The sequence below is a fragment of the Callionymus lyra genome, chromosome 2, assembly GCF_982586985.1.
Source record: "Callionymus lyra chromosome 2, fCalLyr1.hap1.1, whole genome shotgun sequence".
In the NCBI taxonomy this organism is placed as follows: domain Eukaryota; kingdom Metazoa; phylum Chordata; class Actinopteri; order Syngnathiformes; family Callionymidae; genus Callionymus; species Callionymus lyra.
The window spans coordinates 1,636,242-1,663,077 of NC_141819.1; the positions used below are offsets into that span (position 1 = coordinate 1,636,242).

The window sequence follows — 26,836 nt, forward strand, 5'->3', positions numbered from 1 at the left end:
GTGTCATTAAACATCAACTAGTATCAACTCTGGTGTCATTAAACATCAACTAGTATCGACTCTGGTGTCATTAAACATCAACTAGTATCGACTCTGGTGTCATTAAACATCAACTAGTATCGACTCTGATGTCATTAAACATCAACTAGTATCAACTCTGATGTCATTAAACGTCAACTAGTATCAACTCTGGTGTCATTAAACATCAACTAGTATCAACTCTGGTGTCATTAAACATCAACTAGTATCAACTCTGGTGTCATTAAACATCAACTAGTATCAACTCTGGTGTCATTAAACATCAACTAGTATCAACTCTGGTGTCATTAAACATCAACTAGTATCAACTCTGGTGTCATTAAACATCAACTAGTATCGACTCTGGTGTCATTAAACATCAACTAGTATCAACTCTGGTGTCATTAAACATCAACTAGTATCGACTCTGGTGTCATTAAACATCAACTAGTATCGACTCTGGTGTCATTAAACATCAACTAGTATCAACTCTGGTGTCATTAAACATCACCTAGTATCGACTCTGGTGTTATTAAACATCAACTAGTATCAACTATGGTGTCATTAAACATCAACTAGTATCAACTCTGGTGTCATTAAACATCAACTAGTATCGACTCTGGTGTCATTAAACATCAACTAGTATCAACTATGGTGTCATTAAACATCAACTAGTATCAACTCTGGTGTCATTAAACATCAACTAGTATCAACTATGGTGTCATTAAACATCAACTAGTATCGACTCTGGTGTCATTAAACATCAACTAGTATCAACTCTGGTGTCATTAAACATCAACTAGTATCGACTCTGGTGTCATTAAACATCAACTAGTATCAACTCTGGTGTCATTAAACATCAACTAGTATCAACTCTGATGTCATTAAACATCAACTAGTATCAACTCTGGTGTCATTAAACATCAACTAGTATCAACTCTGGTGTCATTAAACATCAACTAGTATCAACTCTGGTGTCATTAAACATCAACTAGTATCAACTCTGGTGTCATTAAACATCAACTAGTATCAACTCTGGTGTCATTAAACATCAACTAGTATCGACTCTGGTGTCATTAAACATCAACTAGTATCAACTCTGGTGTCATTAAACATCAACTAGTATCAACTCTGGTGTCATTAAAAATCAACTAGTATCAACTCTGGTGTCATTAAACATCAACTAATATCAACTCTGGTGTCATTAAACATCAACTAGTATCAACTCTGGTGTCATTAAACATCAACTAGTATCAACTCTGGTGTCATTAAACATCAACTAGTATCAACTCTGGTGTCATTAAACATCAACTAGTATCAACTCTGGTGTCATTAAACATCAACTGGTATCAACTCTGGTGTCATTAAACATCAACTGGTATCAACTCTGGTGTCATTAAACATCAACTAGTATCAACTCTGGTGTCATTAAACATCAACTAGTATCAACTCTGGTGTCATTAAACATCAACTAGTATCAACTCTGGTGTCATTAAACATCAACTAGTATCAACTCTGGTGTCATTAAACATCAACTAGTATCAACTCTGGTGTCATTAAACATCAACTAGTATCAACTCTGGTGTCATTAAACATCAACTGGTATCAACTCTGGTGTCATTAAACATCAACTAGTATCAACTCTGGTGTCATGTAGTAAATGTTCTTCAAGACGCAGTAACTTCTCATCATGACCATGTTTTACACTTTATTACTTTATAAAGTTGCTCTGAAATCTGGATGAATGAGAGGTTACGAGAGTCCATTATGACGTAATAATGTGAGTTGAAGGAGTCAGTAGATCATCAAACACAGATGTTTCTTGAAGGAGTCAGTAGATCATCAAACACAGATGTTTCTTGAAGGAGTCAGTAGATCATCAAACACAGATGTTTCTTGAAGGAGTCAGTAGATCATCAAACACACAGATGTTTCTTGAAGGAGTCAGTAGATCATCAAACACAGATGTTTCTTGAAGGAGTCAGTAGATCATCAAACACAGAGATGGTTCCAAAGCTTAGGAGCAACAGTCTGGAAGGATTTCTCTCCTCTGGTCCGGAAGTTCAGGAACCATCAGTAGATTCTGATCCACAGACCTCAGAGCCCGAGCTGGGGTGTAAGTCTGGATCAGATCATGAAGGTCTGACCATGAATAGATCTGAAAGTAAGAACCAGAATTTTAAAGTTGATCCTGAAAGAAACTGGAAGCCAGTGAAGAGTTTGAAGGAGAAATGTGAGTTCTTCTACTAGAGTGGCTCAGAGTTCTGGCTGCAGAGATTTGCATCAACTGCATGCGAGACACATCCTTCTTGTTCAGACATGTAAGTAAGTTTAGAGATTTTTCTCAGTTGAAGGAAACAGTTTCTGGTCAGTTTTCTTCAGTGTTGAACAAGAGACATGTCTTTATCAAATACAACACCCAGGTTTCTCAGGCTCAGTTTGACAGACTGACCTAAGTCACCCAAGTACTGACTCAACCCTGAACTTTATCATCAACAATCACCAGAGTTTCAGTTTTGTCCACATTTAGCTTCAAAGTGTTTTCACTCATTGTTTGATTTTAAATGCATTGTTAAAAACCCCTGTGGAAAGGGAGAGGTTCACCATATTGGTAACCCAGGGGCCAATTACATCAAATACTTTGATAAAAAGCCTACAAGGAAGGACGTCATCTGAGCAAGAGGAGGGTTTCATCTTGTTCACTAGTGCCGAAATATCACCTCAGAGACAGTAGGGGTTCCAAACAAAGGGGGAGAGATTTTCTCTTTGATCAATTTAATTTTGTCAATGAAAAACCTCAACAATCATTGCTGTCAGCTTCACAGAAGACATGATTTGAGGAGCAGGAGACACGAGAGAATTAATCGTGTCAAACAACACTTTGGGTTTTTTCTTATTTGCTGCTACCAGTTTTCTGATGTAATCAGATCTAGCAGTTTCCACCATCTCACTGTAAGAAGTCATCAGATCCCAGAGGTGAAGTCTGTGCACCTCAAGTTTAGTGGACTTCCAGAGACGCTCAGTTTTTCGACAAAGTCTCTTCAGACTCAGAAGATCTTCATTTGTTCAAGGGCACCGTTTTTTCTGAATTTTCAAGTTCCATTTAACAGGTTTGATCCAGTATTTCAACACAATGATCAGTAAAACAGTGAATCAAACTGTCCACGTCTGTGCAGTCATCAAAGGAAAGACGGTCAAACATAGCAGGAAAACTGACTATTATGTGGTTATGGTCAACAAGATTTCATCTCCAGAAAAACTGTGTTGCCAGTGGGCGGAGCTTAAGATCATTTTCTGATGTCGACATTTCAATGAAAATAGAGTTTTGTACAAACACACACAGATGATACAATAGAGTCACACATCACAACAACACATATGAACGGATGATACAATAGAGTCACACATCACAACACACGCACACACACTGATGATATAATAGAGTCACACATCACAACACACACACACACACTGATGATATAATAGAGTCACACATCACAACAACACACACACACACTGATGATACAATAGAGTCACACATCACAACACACACACACACACACTGATGATATAATAGAGTCACACATCACAACAACACACACACTGATGATACAATAGAGTCACACATCACAACACACACACACACACACACTGATGATACAATAGAGTCACACATCACAACAACACACACACTGATGATACAATAAAGTCACACATCACAACACACACACTGATGGTACAATAGAGTCACACATCACAACACACACACTGATGATACAATAGAGTCACACATCACAACAACACACACACACTGATGATACAATAGAGTCACACATCACAACAACACACACACACTGATGATATAATAGAGTCACACATCATAACAACACACACACTGATGATATAATAGAGTCACACATCATAACAACACACACACTGATGATACAATTGAGTCACACATCACAACAACACATACACACTGATGATATAATAGAGTCACACATCACAACAACACACACACACTGATGATATAATAGAGTCACACATCACAACAACACACACACACTGATGATACAATAGAGTCACACATCACAACAACACACACACACTGATGATATAATAGAGTCACACATCATAACAACACACACACACTGATGATATAATAGAGTCACACATCATAACAACACACACACTGATGATACAATAGAGTCACACATCACAACAACACACACACACTGATGATATAATAGAGTCACACGTAACAACAACACACATGAACGGATGATACAATACACATACACACTTTAACACACATACACACTTTAACACACATACACACTTTAGCACACATACACATACATACCTTAACACACATACACACTTTAACACACATACACACCTTAACACACATACACACTTTAACACACATACACACTTTAACACACATACACACTTTAACACACATACACACTTTAGCACACATACACATACATACCTTAACACACATACACACTTTAACACACATACACACTTTAACACACATGCACAAATACACTTTAACACACATACACACTTTAACACACATACACATACATACCTTAACACACATACACACTTTAACACACATACACACCTTAACACACATACTTAAACACACATACACATACAAACTTTAACACACATACACAGCTTAACACACACACAGACACTTAAACACATATACACACTTTAACACACATACACATACACACTTTAACACACATACACACTTAAGTTCAACTTTAAATGTTTGTCTTTTTAATTTAATCAACGCGTCAACAATATGTATTACTAATTCAAAATACTTTGTTACACAAGTATTACATTTGATTTGTTATTATACTGTTACTTGATTATTGGTTAATCTAGCAGTAATTGTGTATTTTAATATTAAAAACTGTTTTATTCCAAATGCAATTTGTTGTGTTGATTATTTTAAAATAACTATATTGTTGAATTCATGTTGTTTCTTCAGTTTCAATCATTACACACATGAAAACATAATATGTATTCGATCATGAAAGTATTGATTTAATGTATTATTGTGTTGATGAAATACAAGTTTAATGTAAATTAAAAACATTTAAAATCCAAACAAGTCAAGATTCTCGATCATTCCTGAGAGAGCGAAGAAAACCCGGACTGGATCCAACGGATCGAAACCTCGACACGAAAACAACACACACTATTTCATCGACTGAAGAGTCATGTTTGTCATCACTTTGATGAAAGTGTGTGTTTTCTTCACGAGAAACACAACCGTTTGACTTTTATTGAACAAAGTGAAAATAAATCTCAAGACAAAGGCTTTCGACGAGACTCCCGGCCAGTTGTACGACCTGGAGTGGACTTTTTCGCTCGGACGGGAGCCGCTGTGGCCACGCGACTTCCTCCGAGAGTGACGCGAATCATTCGCGGTGTGTCTCCAATCACGTCCGCGACACCGCAGGCATCGCACTCTCGCGCCAACATTGAGCGGGAAACGCACGAGCCTCGCCATAAAACGACGTGTCTTCGCACGAAAGGATCCAAAGGCCTGCGCAGGGCCGCGGACCAGACTCTGAGTGCCGGGAATAAGTGGCGCTGTCGCTTTAAATCTGCGTGGACCCGCCCCCTCGACCTGCGCACTTCCGAGGCTCCACGCAGGGAGCCGCGCCATTGGCTGAGACCGCGCGTCGCTCAACGTCGACCCGACGTTTGATTGGTCAAAGAGAAGCTTCGTGCGTGACTCTCGCGGTACTGCTGAGCGAAGATGGCGGCCGAGCTGGTGGAAGCGATGGCAAGTAGCGCCTTAACGGCGTCAGTTTGATCTTTGCGGGGCGACACGCGGGCCATCGAGAGCCACGCGCGTCCTGATAGATAATATCGATTAGTTTAGACGCTCGCGAGCCTCCAGGCTGCGCGCGTGTCGTCTCAGTGTCAGCTACTAGCTCGCGCTGCTAACACTGAGCCGCTGCATGTTTGTCTCCATGAATGAATGATCCTCGTTCACTCGTTCACTCTGCGCTCGTTCACTCTTCACTCTTCACTCGTTCACTCTTCACTCGTTCACTCTCCACTCGTTCACTCTTCACTCGTTCACTCGAGGCTCGGCCGGGCTGCGGGGGCAGCGGCGTGTCTTTGTTGCTGCACCTGTCAGAGAGATTGATGCCGTCAGGAGCCGGTCAGACCCGCAGCTCAGCCAGTGATCACGGATCCTCTCGTTTGTCGTCACCGAGGAGCCGTTAGATCGACAGACGAGGCTGCACCTGACGTGTAAACAAAGCGAGGGTTGAAGTGCGACATCAGCAGCTCAGTGTTTGCAACATGTTTATGTTTAATCCTCGAGTCATGACGCGTTTATTTTCCTTCTGCGTGTGTTGATGGATGTTTTTATTCTATGGATGTGTTTACATTATAAACTACATTAATTACTACTGTACTGTTTACATTATAAACTACATTAATTACTACTGTACTGTTTACATCATAAACAATATTAATTACTACTGTACTGTTTACATCATAAACTACATTAATTACTACTGTAATGTTTACATTATATACAACTTTAATTACTACTGTAATGTTTACATTATATACAACTTTAATTACTACTGTACTGTTTACATCAAAAACTACATTAATTACTACTGTACTGTTTACATCATAAACTACATTAATTACTACTGTACTGTTTACATCATAAACTACATTAATTACTACTGTACTGTTTACATTATATACAACATTAATTACTACTGTACTGATATACAACATTAATTACTACTGTACTGTTTACATTATAAACTACATTAATTACTACTGTACTGTTTACATTATAAACTACATTAATTACTACTGTACTGTTTACATCATAAACAATATTAATTACTACTGTACTGTTTACATCATAAACAATATTAATTACTACTGTACTGTTTACATTATAAACAATATTAATTACTACTGTACTGTTTACATTATAAACAATATTAATTACTACTGTACTGTTTACATACAAATAGTTTTTCAAATTCTTCTTCTCGATGAACTTTAATTCTTTGTCTTCACAGTTAAATCTGACACAAAACGATATGAATCATGACTTGTTTTCTTAGGTTCTGATGAACAAGAACTGCTTTGTTGACGTTGTTTTAAAAAAATACAAGAATGTTTATTTATTAGTTACTTTATTTTGTATTTTACATGTAAACTAGTGCTTTCACAACCATTCATTGCCAGTTGAAAATAAACAGTGGAGCTTGTGTTTAGAAGTGCTGGATATTCTTCATAATATTTAAAAATACTTCTTATTCCTCATCAGTCTTTGTTTCAGTATTTGTGGGTTTACTCCAGACACTCCGGTTTCCTCCCACAGAAACAAACAGAGATTGATTGAGAACTTGGGATAATTGTCTGTAGGTGTGTGTGTGTGTGAATGGTTGTGTGTCCTGCGACAGACTGGCGTCCTGTCCAGGGTGTCCCCTGCCTCTCGCCCAATGTAACTGGGATAGACTCCAGTCCCCCCGCGACCTCCATAAGGGGCAAAGCGGTAGAAAATGAAAATGATTGACAGATCCTCCTTCCACTCTTGATCTTTCCCGATGTTGAGAATGAATTTGAAAAGTATTTCCGAACTAAGAGTAACTGACGGCGTCGTGTCGTCGCATCATCACCGAGTGATTGTTTAGACACACAACAGATGTTTTCATCAGACGGATGATGTATAGATTCAACTTTATTAGAATGTATTTGTACCAATAGTTTAATTATTAACATCGTAAACAACATTGATCATCAGTGCAAGTACTTTTTCAAATTCTTGTTCTTAATAAACTCTGAGTTACAGTTGACATGGAAACTCAAAGTCACATGTACGTGTCGTAAATATAATAACATGACTTGTGAGAATATTTATGTTATTAAACTAAATTTGTTTTGAAAACATGTAAAATTAACTTTTATAAAACCTTATTGAACATGACTTGATGAAAATATTTAAGTATGACTTATTCAATCCTGACTCTTGTCTTTTTTTAAGTCGTTAATGCTTTCTATGCCATGATAATGATATTAGTTTTTGTCCAAAGCTGTGCAGAAAATCTTTTAAATCCAACAACAACATAAAACCCAGACGTTGAATTAATTGTTGAATAAGATCTATACACGTGAGGGTCAGAGGTCAAAGAGTAGATGCAAATGTAATTGTGGCAGATAATTTAAAAGTAGCATAAACCCATCAACGATTGACGTTCAATCGTGTTTTATCTCTTCTTTCCCCAGAACATGGTGAAAAGTTTCCGGGTCTCGGACCTGCAGACGCTGCTGGCCTCCATGGGCCGCAGCAAGAGTGGCCTGAAGCAGGACCTGGTGGGTCGGGCGCTGCGACTGGTGCAGACCGAGTACAGTCCGGAGCTGCTCAAGAACGTCCGGCAGCTCTACGAGTCGCGCTTCCCCAAGAGCTCCAGCTGGTTGGCGGCGCGGCGCCCCGAAAGTGTCCCCATCACCTACTCGTCTCTCAGCTCGTCCAACGCCGCCGGCGCTCCCGGCGCCGAATACCTCAACGGCATCACCAAGCCGCCGCTGCCCACGCCGGCCCCCGAGGTCAAGCTGGTGCCGCTGCCCTTCTACCAGACGCTGGAGACCCTCCTGCCCCCCACAGAGCTCAGTGAGTCTCCGGAACCTTCTCGTTCTTCTCCGATGTTAAGAGTTCTGTCTCTGTTCACAGTGGCCCAGAACAACGAGAAGCTACAGGACAGTCATTGTATTTTTGAGTTGACGCCCAATCAAGCGGATCAGATTAGAAATGCAAGGTAACGTGTTCCACCATCTTTAGATGGACATGTTCTCCTCACGCTGACTTCTCTTCTGCGTACTTTCCAGTGAGATTCGTCCCGGAATGAGGTCAATCCAAGTGGTTCTGAGGTGAGATCCACGTCCTTCCAGTCCATGTTTTAAAATCATCCTCTCCAGTACCTTTGAGAGACGACCTGCTGGAAGATGAATGAATGAAATCAGAAACATATTTGTAATTTATTTAGTTTTGGTTCTGTGATCACCAGAGGTAGAACTAAATCCTTACAATACTAATTGAAAAATATGTATTTCTACCTCAAGTGAACTTTTTCATTTCATCTTATATTTGTCAATACAATTTTTCCCCTGAAACATCTTTTACTATAATGTTAGTAAGTAATATTTGTAGAGCTTTTCCAGACCAGGGTCACAAGGAACTTAAACAATCAAAACAATATTCAAATAAAAGTGTCTTGAGATGTTTCTTGAAGGAGTCAGTAGATCATCAAACACAGATGTTTCTTGAAGGAGTCAGTAGATCATCAAACACAGATGTTTCATGAAGGAGTCAGTAGATCATCAAACACAGATGTTTCTTGAAGGAGTCAGTAGATCATCAAACACACATGTTTCTTGAAGGAGTCAGTAGATCATCAAACACAGATGTTTCTTGAAGGAGTCAGTAGATCATCAAACACAGATGTTTCTTGAAGGAGTCAGTAGATCATCAAACATAGATGTTTCTTGAAGGAGTCAGTAGATCATCAAACACACATGTTTCTTGAAGGAGTCAGTAGATCATCAAACACAGATGTTTCTTGAAGGAGTCAGTAGATCATCAAACACAGATGTTTCTTGAAGGAGTCAGTAGATCATCAAACACAGATGTTTCTTGAAGGAGTCAGTAGATCATCAAACACAGATGTTTCTTGAAGGAGTCAGTAGATCATCAAACACAGATGTTTCTTGAAGGAGTCAGTAGATCATCAAACACAGATGTTTCTTGAAGGAGTCAGTAGATCATCAAACACAGATGTTTCTTGAAGGAGTCAGTAGATCATCAAACACAGATGTTTCTTGAACGAGTCAGTAGATCATCAAACACAGATGTTTCTTGAAGGAGTCAGTAGATCATCAAACATAGATGTTTCTTGAAGGAGTCAGTAGATCATCAAACACAGATGTTTCTTGAAGGAGTCAGTAGATCATCAAACACACATGTTTCTTGAAGGAGTCAGTAGATCATCAAACACAGATGTTTCTTGAAGGAGTCAGTAGATCATCAAACACAGATGTTTCTTGAAGGAGTCAGTAGATCATCAAACACACATGTTTCTTGAAGGAGTCAGTAGATCATCAAACACAGATGTTTCTTGAAGGAGTCAGTAGATCATCAAACATAGATGTTTCTTGAAGGAGTCAGTAGATCATCAAACACAGATGTTTCTTGAAGGAGTCAGTAGATCATCAAACACAGATGTTTCTTGAAGGAGTCAGTAGATCATCAAACACACATGTTTCTTGAAGGAGTCAGTAGATCATCAAACACAGATGTTTCTTGAAGGAGTCAGTAGATCATCAAACACAGATGTTTCTTGAAGGAGTCAGTAGATCATCAAACACACATGTTTCTTGAAGGAGTCAGTAGATCATCAAACACAGATGTTTCTTGAAGGAGTCAGTAGATCATCAAACACAGATGTTTCTTGAAGGAGTCAGTAGATCATCAAACACACATGTTTCTTGAAGGAGTCAGTAGATCATCAAACACAGATGTTTCTTGAAGTAGTCAGTAGATCATCAAACATAGATGTTTCTTGAAGGAGTCAGTAGATCATCAAACACAGATGTTTCTTGAAGGAGTCAGTAGATCATCAAACACAGATGTTTCTTGAAGGAGTCAGTAGATCATCAAACACAGATGTTTCTTGAAGGAGTCAGTAGATCATCAAACACAGATGTTTCTTGAAGGAGTCAGTAGATCATCAAACACAGATGTTTCTTGAAGGAGTCAGTAGATCATCAAACATAGATGTTTCTTGAAGGAGTCAGTAGATCAACAAACACACAGATGTTTCTTGAAGGAGTCAGTAGATCATCAAACACACAGATGTTTCTTGAAGGAGTCAGTAGATCATCAAACACAGATGTTTCTTGAAGGAGTCAGTAGATCATCAAACACACATGTTTCTTGAAGGAGTCAGTAGATCATCAAACACAGATGTTTCTTGAAGGAGTCAGTAGATCATCAAACACAGATGTTTCTTGAAGGAGTCAGTAGATCATCAAACACAGATGTTTCTTGAAGGAGTCAGTAGATCATCAAACACAGATGTTTCTTGAAGGAGTCAGTAGATCATCAAACACACAGATGTTTCTTGAAGGAGTCAGTAGATCATCAAACACAGAGATGTTTCTTGAAGGAGTCAGTAGATCATCAAACACAGATGTTTCTTGAAGGAGTCAGTAGATCATCAAACACAGATGTTTCTTGAAGGAGTCAGTAGATCATCAAACACAGAGATGGTTCCAAAGCTTAGGAGCAACAGTCTGGAAGGATTTCTCTCCTCTGGTCCAGAAGTTCAGGAACCATCAGTAGATTCTGATCCACAGACCTCAGAGCCCGAGCTGGGGTGTAAGTCTGGATCAGATCATGAAGGTCTGACCATGAATAGATATGAAAGTAAGAACCCGAATTTTAAAGTTGATCCTGAAAGAAACTGGCAGCCAGTGAAGAGTTTGAAGGAGAAATGTGAGTTCTTCTACTAGAGCAGCTCAGAATTCTGGCTGCAGAGTTTAGTATGAACTGCAGGCGAGACACATCCTTCTTGTTCAGACACAAAATAAACTGTTACAATAGTGTAAACGAAACAAACGCATGGATTATAAGATCCAGATCCTGTGACATCATTTTCCTAAGTTTAGAGATTTTTCTCAGTTGAAGCTTCAAACCTTCTTCACACAAAGTGTTTAAATGCTGTGACACGACAGTAGAACAAAGGTTAAGTTGAAGGTAATGTTTGCTTTTTTTCTTAGTTTATTCCTTTATGCTAATAAATAGTTGATCTATTTGTGTTGTGTGGTCCATGCATTATGAAACATCGTGTTGTCTTTAATGTCATTTGTCATGAACCATGAGAAAAAGGGGTCTCTCTCAAATGAATGGATGATATTTTCAGTAGAAAGACTGGATCACTACGTAAGATCATGATCGTCTCCCACTGTCTCCACAGAATCTGTTACACAGACTCCATCGGCGTCCAGGAGGACCAGTATCCACCGAACATCGCCGTCAAAGTCAACCAGTCGTACTGTCACGTGCCGGTGAGTGGATGACCGTTCTACTGATGCTCAACCCTAGGGTGCATGGATGTTCTTCACCGTCATGTTGAATAACTCTGACGGTTGTTTCACCTCGTGTTGCTCTGGTTTCCAGGGATATTATCCTTCAAATAAACCCGGAGTGGAACCCCGTCGTCCCTGCCGTCCTGTCAACATCACACCGTGGCTGCACCTTTCCAGCGTCACCAACAGAGTCACCGTCACTTGGGGGAACTTTGGAAAGGTCAGTCCGGATGAGAACATGTTTGAAGGTCTGTGACCAGAGTTTCAAGAATAATGACTGTGTTCATCCCGTGACACGACTCCGTGTCTGGACCGTCACGCATGTAAACGAGTGAGTTTAGTGAAGAACTTTGAAAAATGTGACGAGGCTCATTTGAAGCTAACAAAGTAAGGTAAGGTAAAACTTTATTGATCCCTCAGGAGGTCTCCTTCGGGAAATTGTTTTTTTCCAGTAGCCAGCAATTTTTCATAAACAATAAAAAATAATAAATAAAAAAAATAAAATAAGAAGAACATAAAGAGAAAGAACAAGATGACACAATCTAAGTCTAAAGATAAAGAACAAGATCAAAGAATAACAACAAAGACAAAGATACAAAGACTAACACAGAACATCCACATACTTTCACTCCACTCCTGCCCTCGAACTCAGAATTGTACAATTTAATAGCCCGAGGAATGAATGAGTCCCTGAGTCTATTTGTTTTGCACCTGGGTAGGAGCATTCATGCACTCATTCTCATTCATTCAAGTACTGGGTTTATATTGATTTAAATCATGAAGGTTAAGATTTGAAGATATATAAAAATACACGGATGACTTCGTTCAACTGGTGAAAAATAATAAGATTCTAATGACAGAATGTGTGGAAGATAAATTGGTCAATTGTTTCTAGCCTTGAGCAAGTAACACACAACAGTATGGTTTCATGCATATCATCACGCACACGCACACGCACTCGCACTCGCACTCGCACTCGCACTCGCACTCGCACTCGCACTCGCACTCGCACTCACACGCACTCACACGCACGCACACGCGCACACACACACACACACACACACACACGCACACACGCACTCACACTCCAAATCGAACACAAACTTTCTTTTCTAAAGACGATCGAAGTGAGTTTTAGTATCAACTTATGGACGTCGTTTCCAAACCCGTTTGTAACAAACAATCGACTCTTGAACCAGTGAAAGGACGAGTGTGTTCTCTAAACTTGTTCGACCAGTGTTTTGTAAAAAAAAAATGGTTGTGATATTTTGGGAATGAGAATAATTTGTAATACAAGGTTAAATAGAACTTTATTGATCCTCAGAAGGTCTCCTTCGGGAAATAGTTTTTTTCCAATTAGACACAGCAATACAGCAATTATTCAAAAAAATAAAATAAGAACAAAGAGAAATAAAGGGAAAGAACAAGATGATACGATCTAAGTCTAAAGATAAAGAACAAGATCAAAGAAAAATAACAAAGACAAAGAATACAAAGACTGACATAGAACAGAACATCATGATACTTTCGCTAACATTTTTGTCTCACAATGTCTTTCTCACTTTGAACCAACGTTGTGGACAAAGTAAAGTAACTTTATACTCAATATTCATGGACGGTTCCAACGTCATAAACATTACAGTTGCTTAAAATGGTAAATGACAAGAATAATCAATGTGAAAGTATACATTGATTATTCTTAATGATTAATAAATCAAAAGTAATTTGTTTCTCAGCTTCATTACGACCTTATTTTCGCCCAGTAAGAGCCAGTACTGTATATAGATGTAATATACGATGTATATGTATATAATAATAATAATAATAATAATACGTATATATATATATATATATATATGAATATACGATATATGTATATATATATATGAATATACGATATATATATATATATATGTGTACTATAGAAGTATAAATAAGACTATAGTACTGCTAACAAGAGCGTACTATAGTCTTATTTATACTTCTATCCATCTCTATGATATTTCGCTGTCGTCTACTGATTTCCCAGAGGAACCTTCCAAATGAGTTCATGATAAATCACTATATCTTCTGTTGGGTGTTGAATGTTCGAGGCTCGCTAGCCAAGTATGACACCTCGCTATTCTGAAGTCACATGATCGTGGCGGAAACCGATGTTGTGTCTCAAATCGCATACTAGTGTACTCAAAGTTAGTATTTTTAGTTCATGAGTGCGTCTCAATTCTTAGTATATATATGTAGTGCTCCATACACACTAGATTAATAAAACGCACACAAAACTGAGTATGGATCGATGGACACTTTCTACACTAAACAACTCCATCTTAGTGACGTTGACATTGTAAACAGAAGTTACGTTATATATATATATATATATATATATATTTACTTACTCACTTACAGGTGTATTTTCAGCAGCAGTAGAAGGATGACACATCTTCAGTGCTGATACCAGCTTAAATATCTTGTGAATATTTAGATTTTCATATTTTTTCTTTATTTCTTTTTTCAAACTTGCAAAACGTGCTGCCAGCAGGTGTCGCTAGTGTTCCTACAGTTGCTTGAAATCATCCTTAAATGGTAGTAGAAGAAGAAGCTGTCGCCTCATTTCCTGTTAGTGTGTAGCAGCAGAGTTTGATTTGAGACAAACTATCTGTGGAGGATTAGTTACTAGTTAGTACGTACACTATCCTGATGATACTAACTTCTAGTATACTAAGAGAAGTATGTTTGAGACATACTATCTGTGGAGGATTAGTTACTAGTTAGTACGTACACTATCCTGATGATACTAACTTCTAGTATACTAAGAGAAGTATGTTTGAGACATACTATCTGTGGAGGATTAGTTACTAGTTAGTACGTACACTATCCTGATGATACTAACTTCTAGTATACTAAGAGAAGTATGTTTGAGACATACTATCTGTGGAGGATTAGTTACTAGTTAGTACGTACACTATCCTGATGATACTAACTTCTAGTATACTAAGAGAAGTATGTTTGAGACATACTATCTGTGGAGGATTAGTTACTAGTTAGTACGTACACTATCCTGATGATACTAACTTCTAGTATACTAAGAGAAGTATGTTTGAGACATACTATCTGTGGAGGATTAGTTACTAGTTAGTACGTACACTATCCTGATGATACTAACTTCTAGTATACTAAGAGAAGTATGTTTGAGACATACTATCTGTGGAGGATTAGTTACTAGTTAGTACGTACACTATCCTGATGATACTAACTTCTAGTATACTAAGAGAAGTATATTTGAGACAAACTATCTGTGGAGGATTAGTTACTAGTTAGTACGTACACTATCCTGATGATACTAACTTCTAGTATACTAAGAGAAGTATGTTTGAGACATACTATCTGTGGAGGATTAGTTACTAGTTAGTACGTACACTATCCTGATGATACTAACTTCTAGTATACTAAGAGAAGTATGTTTGAGACATACTATCTGTGGAGGATTAGTTACTAGTTAGTACGTACACTATCCTGATGATACTAACTTCTAGTATACTAAGAGAAGTATGTTTGAGACATACTATCTGTGGAGGATGAGTTACTAGTTAGTACGTACACTATCCTGATGATACTAACTTCTAGTATACTAAGAGAAGTATGTGATTGAGACATACTATCTGTGGAGGATTAGTTACTAGTTAGTAAGTACACTATACTGATGATACTAACTAGTACACTAAGAGAAGTATGTGATTGAGACACAGCTCAGTTCAACTTGAGACCAGAGTTGAAATACAAGCCCGTCAGAGATCATGCAGCCAATGACACGACCGTATGAGACGTCGTTCATAGAAATGACCTTTGCACCGTTTTCTCATCACGATGTGGATGTTGTTCTGTCGGCATGGTTTGTGTCGGAGGTCGTCGGGAACTCAACGTGGCGAGAGGGTCTGACCATAGAGAGCAGGGGGTCTAACCGGTCCTCAACGGGCCGAGCCGGTGCAGGTCTTTGTTCCGACCAGTGACGCACACACAGGTAACGGGTGTCGACTTAAACAAGCAACACCCGACTGACGAAGAAGTGATGACTGTCTTCAGACGCCTTATTGGTTCAACATGTTGCTCGACTGGTCGGATCCAAAACCTGCACCTTCTCGGCCCGTTGAGGACCAGCTGGTCACCTGTGATCTAGAGACACTGCTCGGCTCCAAAGTGCTACGAATGTTTTGAGTTTTCCTAACGTTAAACTAATGTGTTGTTTTCTGTGTGTTCTTGTGTTTTACACCATTTTAAAATAGTATTTCAATGCTGTGACACAAAAATCTAACATGCTCATGCTGAAAGTAATGTTTTTGATCCTTTGCATGTACTTGCAGAGGTACTCTGTGGCGGTGTACCTGGTCCGGGTCTTCACGGCCGCAGACCTCTTCACGCAGCTCAAGCTCTGCTCGGTGGAGAGCGCAGAACGCTGCCGCGAGCGCAGTGAGTTCTCGTCGCACTCTCGTCGCACTCTCGTCGCACTCTCGTCGCACTCTCGTCGCACTCTCGTCGCACTCTCGTCGCACTCTCGTCTCACTCTCGTCTCACTCTCTTATCACTCTCGTCTCACTCTCTTATCACTCTCGTCGCACTCTCTTATCACTCTCTTCACACTCTCTTCACACTCTCTTCACACTCTCTTCACACTCTCGTCTCACTCTCTTCACACTCTCTTCACACTCTCGTCACACTCTCTTCTCACTCTCTTCTCACTCTCTTCTCACTCTCTTCTCACTCTCGTCACACTCTCGTCACACTCTCGTCTCACTCTCGTCTCACTCTCTTCTCACTCTCGTCTCACTCTCTTCTCACTCTCGTCACACTCTCGTCTCACTCTCTTCTCACTCTCTTCTCACTCTCGTCTCACTCTCTTCTCACTCTCGTCACACTCTCGTCACACTCTCTTCTCACTCTCTTCTCACTCTCTTCTCACTCTCTTCTCACTCTCTTCTCACTCTCTTCTCACTCTCGCCACACTCTCGCCACACTCTCGCCACACTCTCGTCACACTCTCGTCACACTCTCGTCACACTCTCGTCACACTCTCGTCACACTCTCGTCACACTCTCTTCTCACTCTCTTCTCACTCTCGTCACACTCTCTTCTCACTCTCGTCACACTCTCGTCACACTCTCTTCTCACTCTCTTCTCACTCTCTTCTCACTCTCTTCTCACTCTTGTCACACTCTTGTCACACTCTTGTCACACTCTCTTCTCACTCTCACACTCTCGTCACACTCTCGTCACACTCTCGTCACACTCTCGTCACACTCTCGTCACACTCTCTTCACACTCTCTTCTCACTCTCGTCACACTCTCGTCACACTCTCGTCACACTCTCGTCACACTCTCGTCACACTCTCGTCACACTCTCGTCACACTCTCGTCACACTCTCTTCACACTCTCTTCACACTCTCGTCACACTCTCGTCACACTCTCGTCACACTCACGTCACACTCTCGTCACACTCTCGTCACACTCTCGTCACACTCTCGTCACACTCTCGTCACACTCTCGTCTCACTCTCGTCTCACTCTCGTCTCACTCTCGTCTCACTCTCTTCTCACTCTCGTCACACTCTCGTCACACTCTCGTCACACTCTCGTCACACTCTCGTCACACTCTCGTCACACTCTCTTCTCACTCTCTTCTCACTCTCTTCTCACTCTCTTCTCACTCTCGTCACACTCTCGTCACACTCTCTTCTCACTCTCTTCTCACTCTCTTCTCACTCTCTTCTCACTCTCTTCTCACTCTCTTCTCACTCTCGTCACACTCTCGTCACACTCTCGTCACACTCTCTTCTCACTCTCGTCACACTCTCGTCACACTCTCGTCACACTCTCGTCACACTCTCGTCACACTCTCGTCACACTCTCGTCACACTCTCGTCACACTCTCGTCACACTCTCGTCACACTCTCGTCACACTCTCGTCACACTCTCGTCACACTCTCTTCACACTCTCTTCACACTCTCGTCACACTCTCGTCACACTCTCGTCACACTCTCGTCACACTCTCGTCACACTCTCGTCACACTCTCGTCACACTCTCTTCTCACTCTCTTCTCACTCTCTTCTCACTCTCTTCTCACTCTCTTCTCACTCTCTTCACACTCTCGTCACACTCTCGTCACACTCTCGTCACACTCTCGTCACACTCTCGTCACACTCTCGTCACACTCTCGTCACACTCTCGTCACACTCTCGTCACACTCTCGTCACTGTTCACACATCTGTTCTCACGACTCACTCCACATCCTTCTGTGTTCGTCCTCAGTTCAAGACAAGCTTCGCTTCGACCCGGAGAGTGAAATCGCGACCACGGGTCTCCGGGTGTCACTCATTTGTCCGGTGGGTGTTTGAACTCCGGTCTTGATTGACGTGTCCTTGGCGGGTCAGGATCATCATCATCTCGTGTTTGGTCCTCACAGCTGGTGAAGATGCGGCTCGGGGTCCCGTGTCGAGTCCTAACCTGCGCCCACCCCCAGTGTTTCGACGCCGTCTTCTTCCTGCAGATGAACGAGAAGAAACCCACGTGGACCTGTCCGGTCTGTGACAAGCCGGCGCCGTTTGAGCTGCTCACGATAGACGGGTAAGAACTTCCATCATAGAAAAGATTATTTATTTCAACTGCTATAATTAACGTGTTCCACTGATGGTTTGACGTAGAGATGCACCATATTGGAAATAAGTGCCATATTAGTGTCTTGAAGTGCGATATTCATGCGATATTTTCCCTTCACCTAAAAATGTAGCCGCGCACAGGAGTGAGTGTAGTGAAGGTCCGAGGGTTTAAAGAAGGAAAACGATGATAATTTGTTTATTTCAACGCTTCAGTGTCGACATGATGGTATAAAAATATCTCTTCTAACGCTCAGTCTCGCGGGACTTGCATCGGTTTACTGTGAAACTGAGCGACATCAGAGAGGAGCCACCGGCGCGTCGTGATATCACCAAATCAATAATAAATCCTTGTACACACACACATAACACTTTATAAATGATGCTAACAACTTAGCTTGTTAGCATACGGTGAAGACGCACACATAACACTTTATAAATGACGCTAACAACTTAGCTCGTTAGCATACGGTGAAGACGCACACATAACACTTTATAAATGACGCTAACAACTTAGCTCGTTAGCATACGGTGAAGACGCACACATAACACTTTATAAATGACGCTAACAACTTAGCTCGTTAGCATAAGGTGAAGACGCACACATAACACTTTATAAATGACGCTAACAACTTAGCTCGTTAGCATAAGGTGAAGACGCACACATAACACTTTATAAATAACGCTAACAACTTAGCTCGCTAGCATACGGTGAAGACGGACAGGTTTGTTTGGAAGTTCACAATCTTCTAAGAAAACAACTGAGACGAGATGAAAAGTTCTTACAATATGTTGCTTTAACAAAGGAGGTTGAAAGAGACGAGTGACTGGATCACTAGTGTTTGACTAGATCATAAGTTAGTATTACTTCACTGGATCACTAGTGTTTGACTAGATCATAAGTTAGTATCACTTCACTGGATCACTAGTGTTTGACTAGATCATAAGTTAGTATTACTTCACTGGATCACTAGTGTTTGACTAGATCATAAGTTAGTATTACTTCACTGGATCACTAGTGTTTGACTAGATCATAAGTTAGTATTACTTCACTGGATCACTAGTGTTTGACTAGATCATAAGTTAGTATTACTTCACTGGATCACTAGTGTTTGACTAGATCATAAGTTAGTATCACTTCACTGGATCACTAGTGTTTGACTAGATCAAAGGTTAGTATTACTTCACTGGATCACTAGTGTTTGACTAGATCATAAGTTAGTATTACTTCACTGGATCACTAGTGTTTGACTAGATCATAAGTTAGTATTACTTCACTGGATCACTAGTGTTTGACTAGATCATAAGTTAGTATTACTTCACTGGATCACTAGTGTTTGACTAGATCATAAGTTAGTATTACTTCACTGGATCACTAGTGTTTGACTAGATCATAAGTTAGTATTACTTCACTGGATCACTAGTGTTTGACTAGATCATAAGTTAGTATCACTTCACTGGATCACTAGTGTTTGACTAGATCAAAGGTTAGTATTACTTCACTGGATCACTAGTGTTTGACTAGATCATAAGTTAGTATTACTTCACTGGATCACTAGTGTTTGACTAGATCATAAGTTAGTATCACTTCACTGGATCACTAGTGTTTGACTAGATCATAAGTTAGTATTACTTCACTGGATATACTGAGCCAAGACGTGTCACCATAGCAACCGAGCCTAACACAGTTCACAGACGGACGGAGACGTAAACAACAACGAGACATAGAAGTACAAACTAACAACTTTACAGAACGTGACACTGATTGATCAAAGTGTGTATTTAAGAAATTATTGATTTATACAATAAAACCTTGTAAATTATAAATTTCGATGCATATCACACGTGACAATATCACAATATCAATATTTTTTCCATATATCGTGCAGCCCTAGTTGTACTTGACTTTTTATTTGGGATTTTTAACCAAAAGATAGTTTTGTTGCTTCGAAACAAGACGATGAAAGCAGAGGTTTTCGTGGAGGCCAGTCGTCCTCTTGGCTCGGATCACGATCGACGCACATTCGTTTGACTAGTGATTGACATGATCTGTGATGTCACTCAAGTGTGATGTCACTCAAGTGTGATGTCACTCAAGTGTGATGTCACTCAAGTGTGATGTCACTGAAGGCGCCTCTGACGCAACCAAACTCTATACTTGAACTGTTGCTAAACTGCAATACTTGCATCCCTTCACGGTAACAGTTTATATCAAGGTATATATTTAAGTGTATATAAAATGTATCGAGTATTTTTTAAAGCATATATTGTGCGGTATGTGAGTAAGTAGAAGTACAGAAGTAAGTATATGACCTGAGAGGTACTACAATCTTTCATGGTACAGCAGTAAAGTTATTATTGTAACAGTACTTCAAGTTCAATGAAGCAAATGACAAAAACGCCGAAAAGTTTCTGATGTACAAGTTACTAAACATTACATTTAAAAAAGAAAAATATTCTAAATGACAGTACTTGAAGTAAACTGAGCAGTATTTTGTTCTCTTACTGAATTTACATCCTACGTTTATATGAAGGAAAAAGTACTTTTGCACGAGACGAGTGAACAAACAATCGTCAACACTTTCACAAACTGTTCTCTCAGTATTTTTATGAAGTGCATTGAATCGCTTCATAAAATAACACTTGAAATAAACGTTAAATGAACTTATTTAATAGTAAACTTTGAGTCGGGGGCGGAGCCAAGAGTGTCGGCGAGAAGATCATATGATCCTCATGATGGATCGTTCATGGGAATGTAGGAGAAAGAATCCAGGCAGTGACGCATAATTACTCATAAGTTTTCTCCTGCGATGTCCAAATAAAAACCTTAATGATAGTAAGTTTTGGTTGAAGCCAAGAACTTTAAGTTTGGATCTTCTCTACTTTCTATATCTGCAACATTCGCTGAGACGATAAACACCAGGAGCTGATGTTTCCTGAAGTCAACAGCTGGAGGAGGAAGTTACTCACCCACGTGTTTTCGCTTCCGTCGGTGAAACTTGTTTCCCCCTGAGAACTTAAAGTCGTGTAGGAATGATGCAAAAATATGACCAAAAATATGCAGAAAATGTTTCTAGTTGAGCGATCGCTGTGAGACCAAGGATCCGATATGTTCCCTCGGGACAAACGACCGAGTGTCGTGTCAAAGGTCGTAGGTCAATCAACTTCTTCCTCCTGGTGATTGTAACACTTGTGTGTTTGCGTGTGTGTGTGTGTGTGTGTGTGTGTGTGTGTGCGCGCACGTGTGGGGGTGTGTGTGTGTGTACGTGTTTGTGTGTACGTGTTTGTGTGTGTACGTGTTTGTGCATGTGTGCATGTGTGTGTGCACGTGTGTGTGTGTACGTGTGTGTGTGTGTACGTGTGCACGTGTGTGTGTGTGTGTACGTGTGTGTGTGCGCTCCAGGTTGCTTTCGGAAATCCTAAAGGAGACGAGCGAGGAGATCGAAGAGATCGAGTACTTGACGGACGGCTCTTGGCGGCCAATCAGTGACGAGAAGGAAAAAGAGCGGGAAAGAGAACGCAGCGACACGCCAGAATACTCTGTCGTCGATATATGTACGTATATTTTCTTTTGAGAAAACACACAATGATTGGCTTTCACCGTTGTTGCCGCATTTAACTTTGATTCTTTGGTGAGAATCAACGAGTCGACGCAGAAGAGTTGATGTTGCGATGTCGGCAACAGTGGACTTCATAGTATTACTCTGCGACACTTCGTAGTGTTACTCTGCGACGCCTCGTGGTGTTACTCTGCGACACTTCGTAGTGTTACTCTGCGACACTTCGTAGTGTTACTCTGCGACGCCTCGTGGTGTTACTCTGCGACACTTCGTAGTGTTACTCTGCGACGCCTCGTGGTGTTACTCTGCGACACTTCGTAGTGTTACTCTGCGACACTTCGTAGTGTTACTCTGCGACGCCTCGTGGTGTTACTCTGCGACACTTCGTAGTGTTACTCTGCGACGCCTCGTGGTGTTACTCTGCGACACTTCATAGTGTTACTCTGCGACACTTCGTAGTGTTACTCTGCGACGCCTCGTGGTGTTACTCTGCGACACTTCGTAGTGTTACTCTGCGACACTTCGTAGTGTTACTCTGCGACGCCTCGTGGTGTTACTCTGCGACACTTCGTAGTGTTACTCTGCGACGCCTCGTGGTGTTACTCTGCGACGCCTCGTGGTGTTACTCTGCGACGCCTCGTGGTGTTACTCTGCGACGCCTCGTGGTGTTACTCTGCGACACTTCGTAGTGTTACTCTGCGACGCCTCGTGGTGTTACTCTGCGACGCCTCGTGGTGTTACTCTGCGACGCCTCGTGGTGTTACTCTGCGACGCCTCGTGGTGTTACTCTGCGACGCCTCGTGGTGTTACTCTGCGACGCCTCGTGGTGTTACTCTGCGACGCCTCGTGGTGTTACTCTGCGACGCCTCGTGGTGTTACTCTGCGACGCCTCGTGGTGTTACTCTGCGACGCCTCGTGGTGTTACTCTGCGACGCCTAGTGGTGTTACTCTGCGACGCCTCGTAGTGTTACTCTGCGACGCCTCGTGGTGTTACTCTGCGACGCCTCGTGGTGTTACTCTGCGACGCCTCGTGGTGTTACTCTGCGACGCCTCGTGGTGTTACTCTGCGACACCTCGTGGTGTTACTCTGCGACGCCTCGTGGTGTTACTCTGCGACGCCTCGTGGTGTTACTCTGCGACGCCTCGTGGTGTTACTCTGCGGCGCCTCGTGGTGTTACTCTGCGACGCCTCGTGGTGTTACTCTGCGACGCCTCGTGGTGTTACTCTGCGACGCCTCGTGGTGTTACTCTGCGACGCCTCGTGGTGTTACTCTGCGACGCCTCGTGGTGTTACTCTGCGACGCCTCGTGGTGTTACTCTGCGACGCCTCGTGGTGTTACTCTGCGACGCCTCGTGGTGTTACTCTGCGACGCCTCGTGGTGTTACTCTGCGACGCCTCGTGGTGTTACTCTGCGACGCCTCGTGGTGTTACTCTGCGACGCCTCGTGGTGTTACTCTGCGACGCCTCGTGGTGTTACTCTGCGACGCCTCGTGGTGTTACTCTGCGACGCCTCGTGGTGTTACTCTGCGACGCCTCGTAGTGTTACTCTGCGACGCCTCGTGGTGTTACTCTGCGACGCCTCGTGGTGTTACTCTGCGACGCTTCGTGGTGTTACTCTGCGACGCCTCGTAGTGTTACTCTGCGACGCTTCGTGGTGTTACTCTGCGACGCCTCGTGGTGTTACTCTGCGACGCCTTGTGGTGCACATTGGTTTCCTGTGAAACTGAGCGACATCAGAGAGGAGCCGCCGGCGCGTCGTGATATCACCAAATCAATAATAAATCCTTGTACACGCACACATAACACTTTATAAATGATGCTAACAACTTAGCTCATTAGCATACGGTGAAGACGCACACAACACTTTATAAATGATGCTAACAACTTAGCTCGTTAGCATACGGTGAAGACGGACACATAACACTTTATAAATGACGCTAACAACTTAGCTCGTTAGCATACGGTGAAGACGCACACATAACACTTTATAAATGACGCTAACAACTTAGCTCGTTAGCATACGGTGAAGACGCACACGTAACACTTTATAAATGACGCTAACAACTTAGCTCGTTAGCATACGGTGAAGACGCACACGTAACACTTTATAAATAACGCTAACAACTTAGCTCGTTAGCATACGGTGAAGACGGACACATAACACTTTATAAATGACGCTAACAACTTAGCTCGTTAGCATACGGTGAAGACGCACACATAACACTTTATAGTAATTATTATAACACAGTTCACAGACAGACGGAGACATAAACAACAACGAGACATAGAAGTACAAACTTTAAAGAACGTGACATATATAGATATATATATTCCATATATCGTGCAGTCTTCGTTTCAAACCATCGTTCCTCTGGACGACACCAGGTCCAACACCTGATGGGTTTGAAGCTCTTGTTCGTTCCACACTCGTCACTATTGTTCTTCTGGCTCTGAAGTCATCGACGACTGAAGAAACTTCTCTGAAGAAACGCCTTCATGACCTCGACACGGTCCAGTCGCTTCCAAACCTCTGACTCACGTACGACTCATTCCTCAGACGAGTGACCAAGTGTTTCTTGGGTTGAAAGTACATGTTGTATCGCGATCATGTTGGACACGAGGAGCCTCTCGAGGAACATCCGTTTCTTTCTCTGGGTTCTTCATTCAAGTCTCGTCTTCTGTCTCCAGGCGTCCCCGAGGCCAACGGTCACTCTCCGGCCCACAGCGGCACCAGTCTGACGGGCAAGTCGGGGAGCAGCTCGACGGGGCCGGCGGGGGGGTCCTCGGCGCCGGCGGGAGGCGTGGTGGTAGACCTGACTCTGGACTCTTCGTCCGAGGAGGAAGGGGGCGGGGCTGGCGGCGACAGCGAGGACACTGACGACAGCGCCGACAGCCCCACGCCCAAGAGGGGTCGCTACGACTACGACAAGGACCTGGTCACCGCGTACTGACCCCCGTGACGACGGACTGATGGCTTTGAAAACATCCTCCTCTCACGCCCCCTCCTGGCAGAACCTTTTAGCTGCTCCCGGAGCACCTGGACCCCCCGGACCCCCTCGAACACCTCGTCTCTTCTCCTGAGACTCTTTCCATTTCACGGCCGGACCCTCGCGAAGACCCTCTCGTTCCTGGAGGCACCACTTTTGTTCAGGACGATCGTGGCTTCACTAACCGACGCTCCGAGATGTTGGTCTGGATCACAGGACGTTCTCAGTAGTTGCAGAAGTTCAGACGCTTGTTCCTGGCGTGAGACGCTCGTCTTTTCCATCTTGGGCTCGAGTCGCTCCTGGTTCGTCTCAGAATGAAGGAAGTTTCTTTGTTTCCATCCACGAGTTTGTTTTGCTGACGAGCAGGTGAAGATCCTGAGCTTTTTACTTTTGGGACCTTTTTTTAATTTAATTTTGCTGGTGGAACAGGAAGAACCTACCTCAGTCCAGAACCTGCCAGACTGACCAGAGTCTCGGGGAGAGAGAGAGAGTTTGATTTTTACACTGGAGTTTTTCTTCTCGTCGTTTCTCCTGAAGATCTGAGAAGATGGACGCCTTCACGACGCTTCATATGCAACAAGTCCATGACTGTGTTTCCATGACTGTGAGGAAGCCACGCCTTCTTTTAGTGGAGCTGCTTTTAAGATTGAACCATTGAAGTCGAAACACGCTTTTCATTTACGGTTTTTAAGTTCCTGGTCCGTGTGGACGAGGTCACGTGTGGACGAGGTCACGTGTGGACGAGGTCACGTGTGGACGAGGTCACGTGTGGACGAGGTCACGTGTGGACGAGGTCACGTGTGGACGAGGTCACGTGTGGACGAGGTCACGGGTTCCATCGGTTTGTTTTCCACGAGCGTCAGTAGGTGCAGCTCTGGACGAAAGCTCTTGATTGGATTAGAAGATGCTCCGTCTGGAGCTTCAACCCGACAACCCGTCGATCACATGTTCTGAGAGAGTTTGTTTCTCGTCGTCTTCGCCACGACTCAGGTCAAAGTTCGTCACCTGGGCTTCCACCTCGTACCTCGTGGTCAGGGACGACGCTGTTCTTTTGTTCCCATTTTGAAAGTCTTGGTTCGGATCCGTGGCTTCTGTCCGGTGGTCGGGCCGCGGGGGTACCCGGAGTAGCACAGAAGCCTGCCCCCCCCACCCTGCCCCCCCCCCCCCCCCCCCCCGTGACGTCAGGTGTTTGACATGTTCATATTAAGACGATAAGATCTAAATAATATTTTATTAAAGCCTCGAGTCGACCTCCCCTGCTGAGGCGCCGGTGACTCGTCATGTTCTGTACCAAACGCTCCGGCCCGGGTGGACCTGTACAAATTTAAATGATCGTATTCTAACAGCTGTTATTGATGTGTGGAATTAATTAAAGTCATTTCTTAAAAAACAACCGTCGTCGTCGTTGTTTTCTTCAGAGTCATGTGACGCTCGACGAACTCGTGGCAACATTGAATCACATTCAC

The 26,836-nt window shown here is 42.2% G+C and overlaps 1 protein-coding gene across 1 annotated transcript; it reads left to right on the plus strand.

Annotated features, from left to right (window-relative positions):
• Positions 1-5,714: 5,714 nt before the first annotated feature.
• On the plus strand, positions 5,715-26,763 carry pias4a (protein inhibitor of activated STAT, 4a). The gene is made up of 11 exons (XM_087783189.1): positions 5,715-5,836; positions 8,323-8,707; positions 8,768-8,852; positions 8,923-8,964; positions 12,069-12,159; positions 12,272-12,400; positions 16,536-16,641; positions 18,480-18,553; positions 18,634-18,794; positions 22,227-22,378; positions 25,072-26,763. The coding sequence occupies exons 1-11, from the start codon at positions 5,810-5,812 to the stop codon at positions 25,332-25,334; spliced, it is 1,515 nt and encodes a 504-aa protein (XP_087639315.1). The 5' UTR covers positions 5,715-5,809; the 3' UTR covers positions 25,335-26,763.
• The last annotated feature ends 73 nt before the right edge of the window (positions 26,764-26,836 follow it).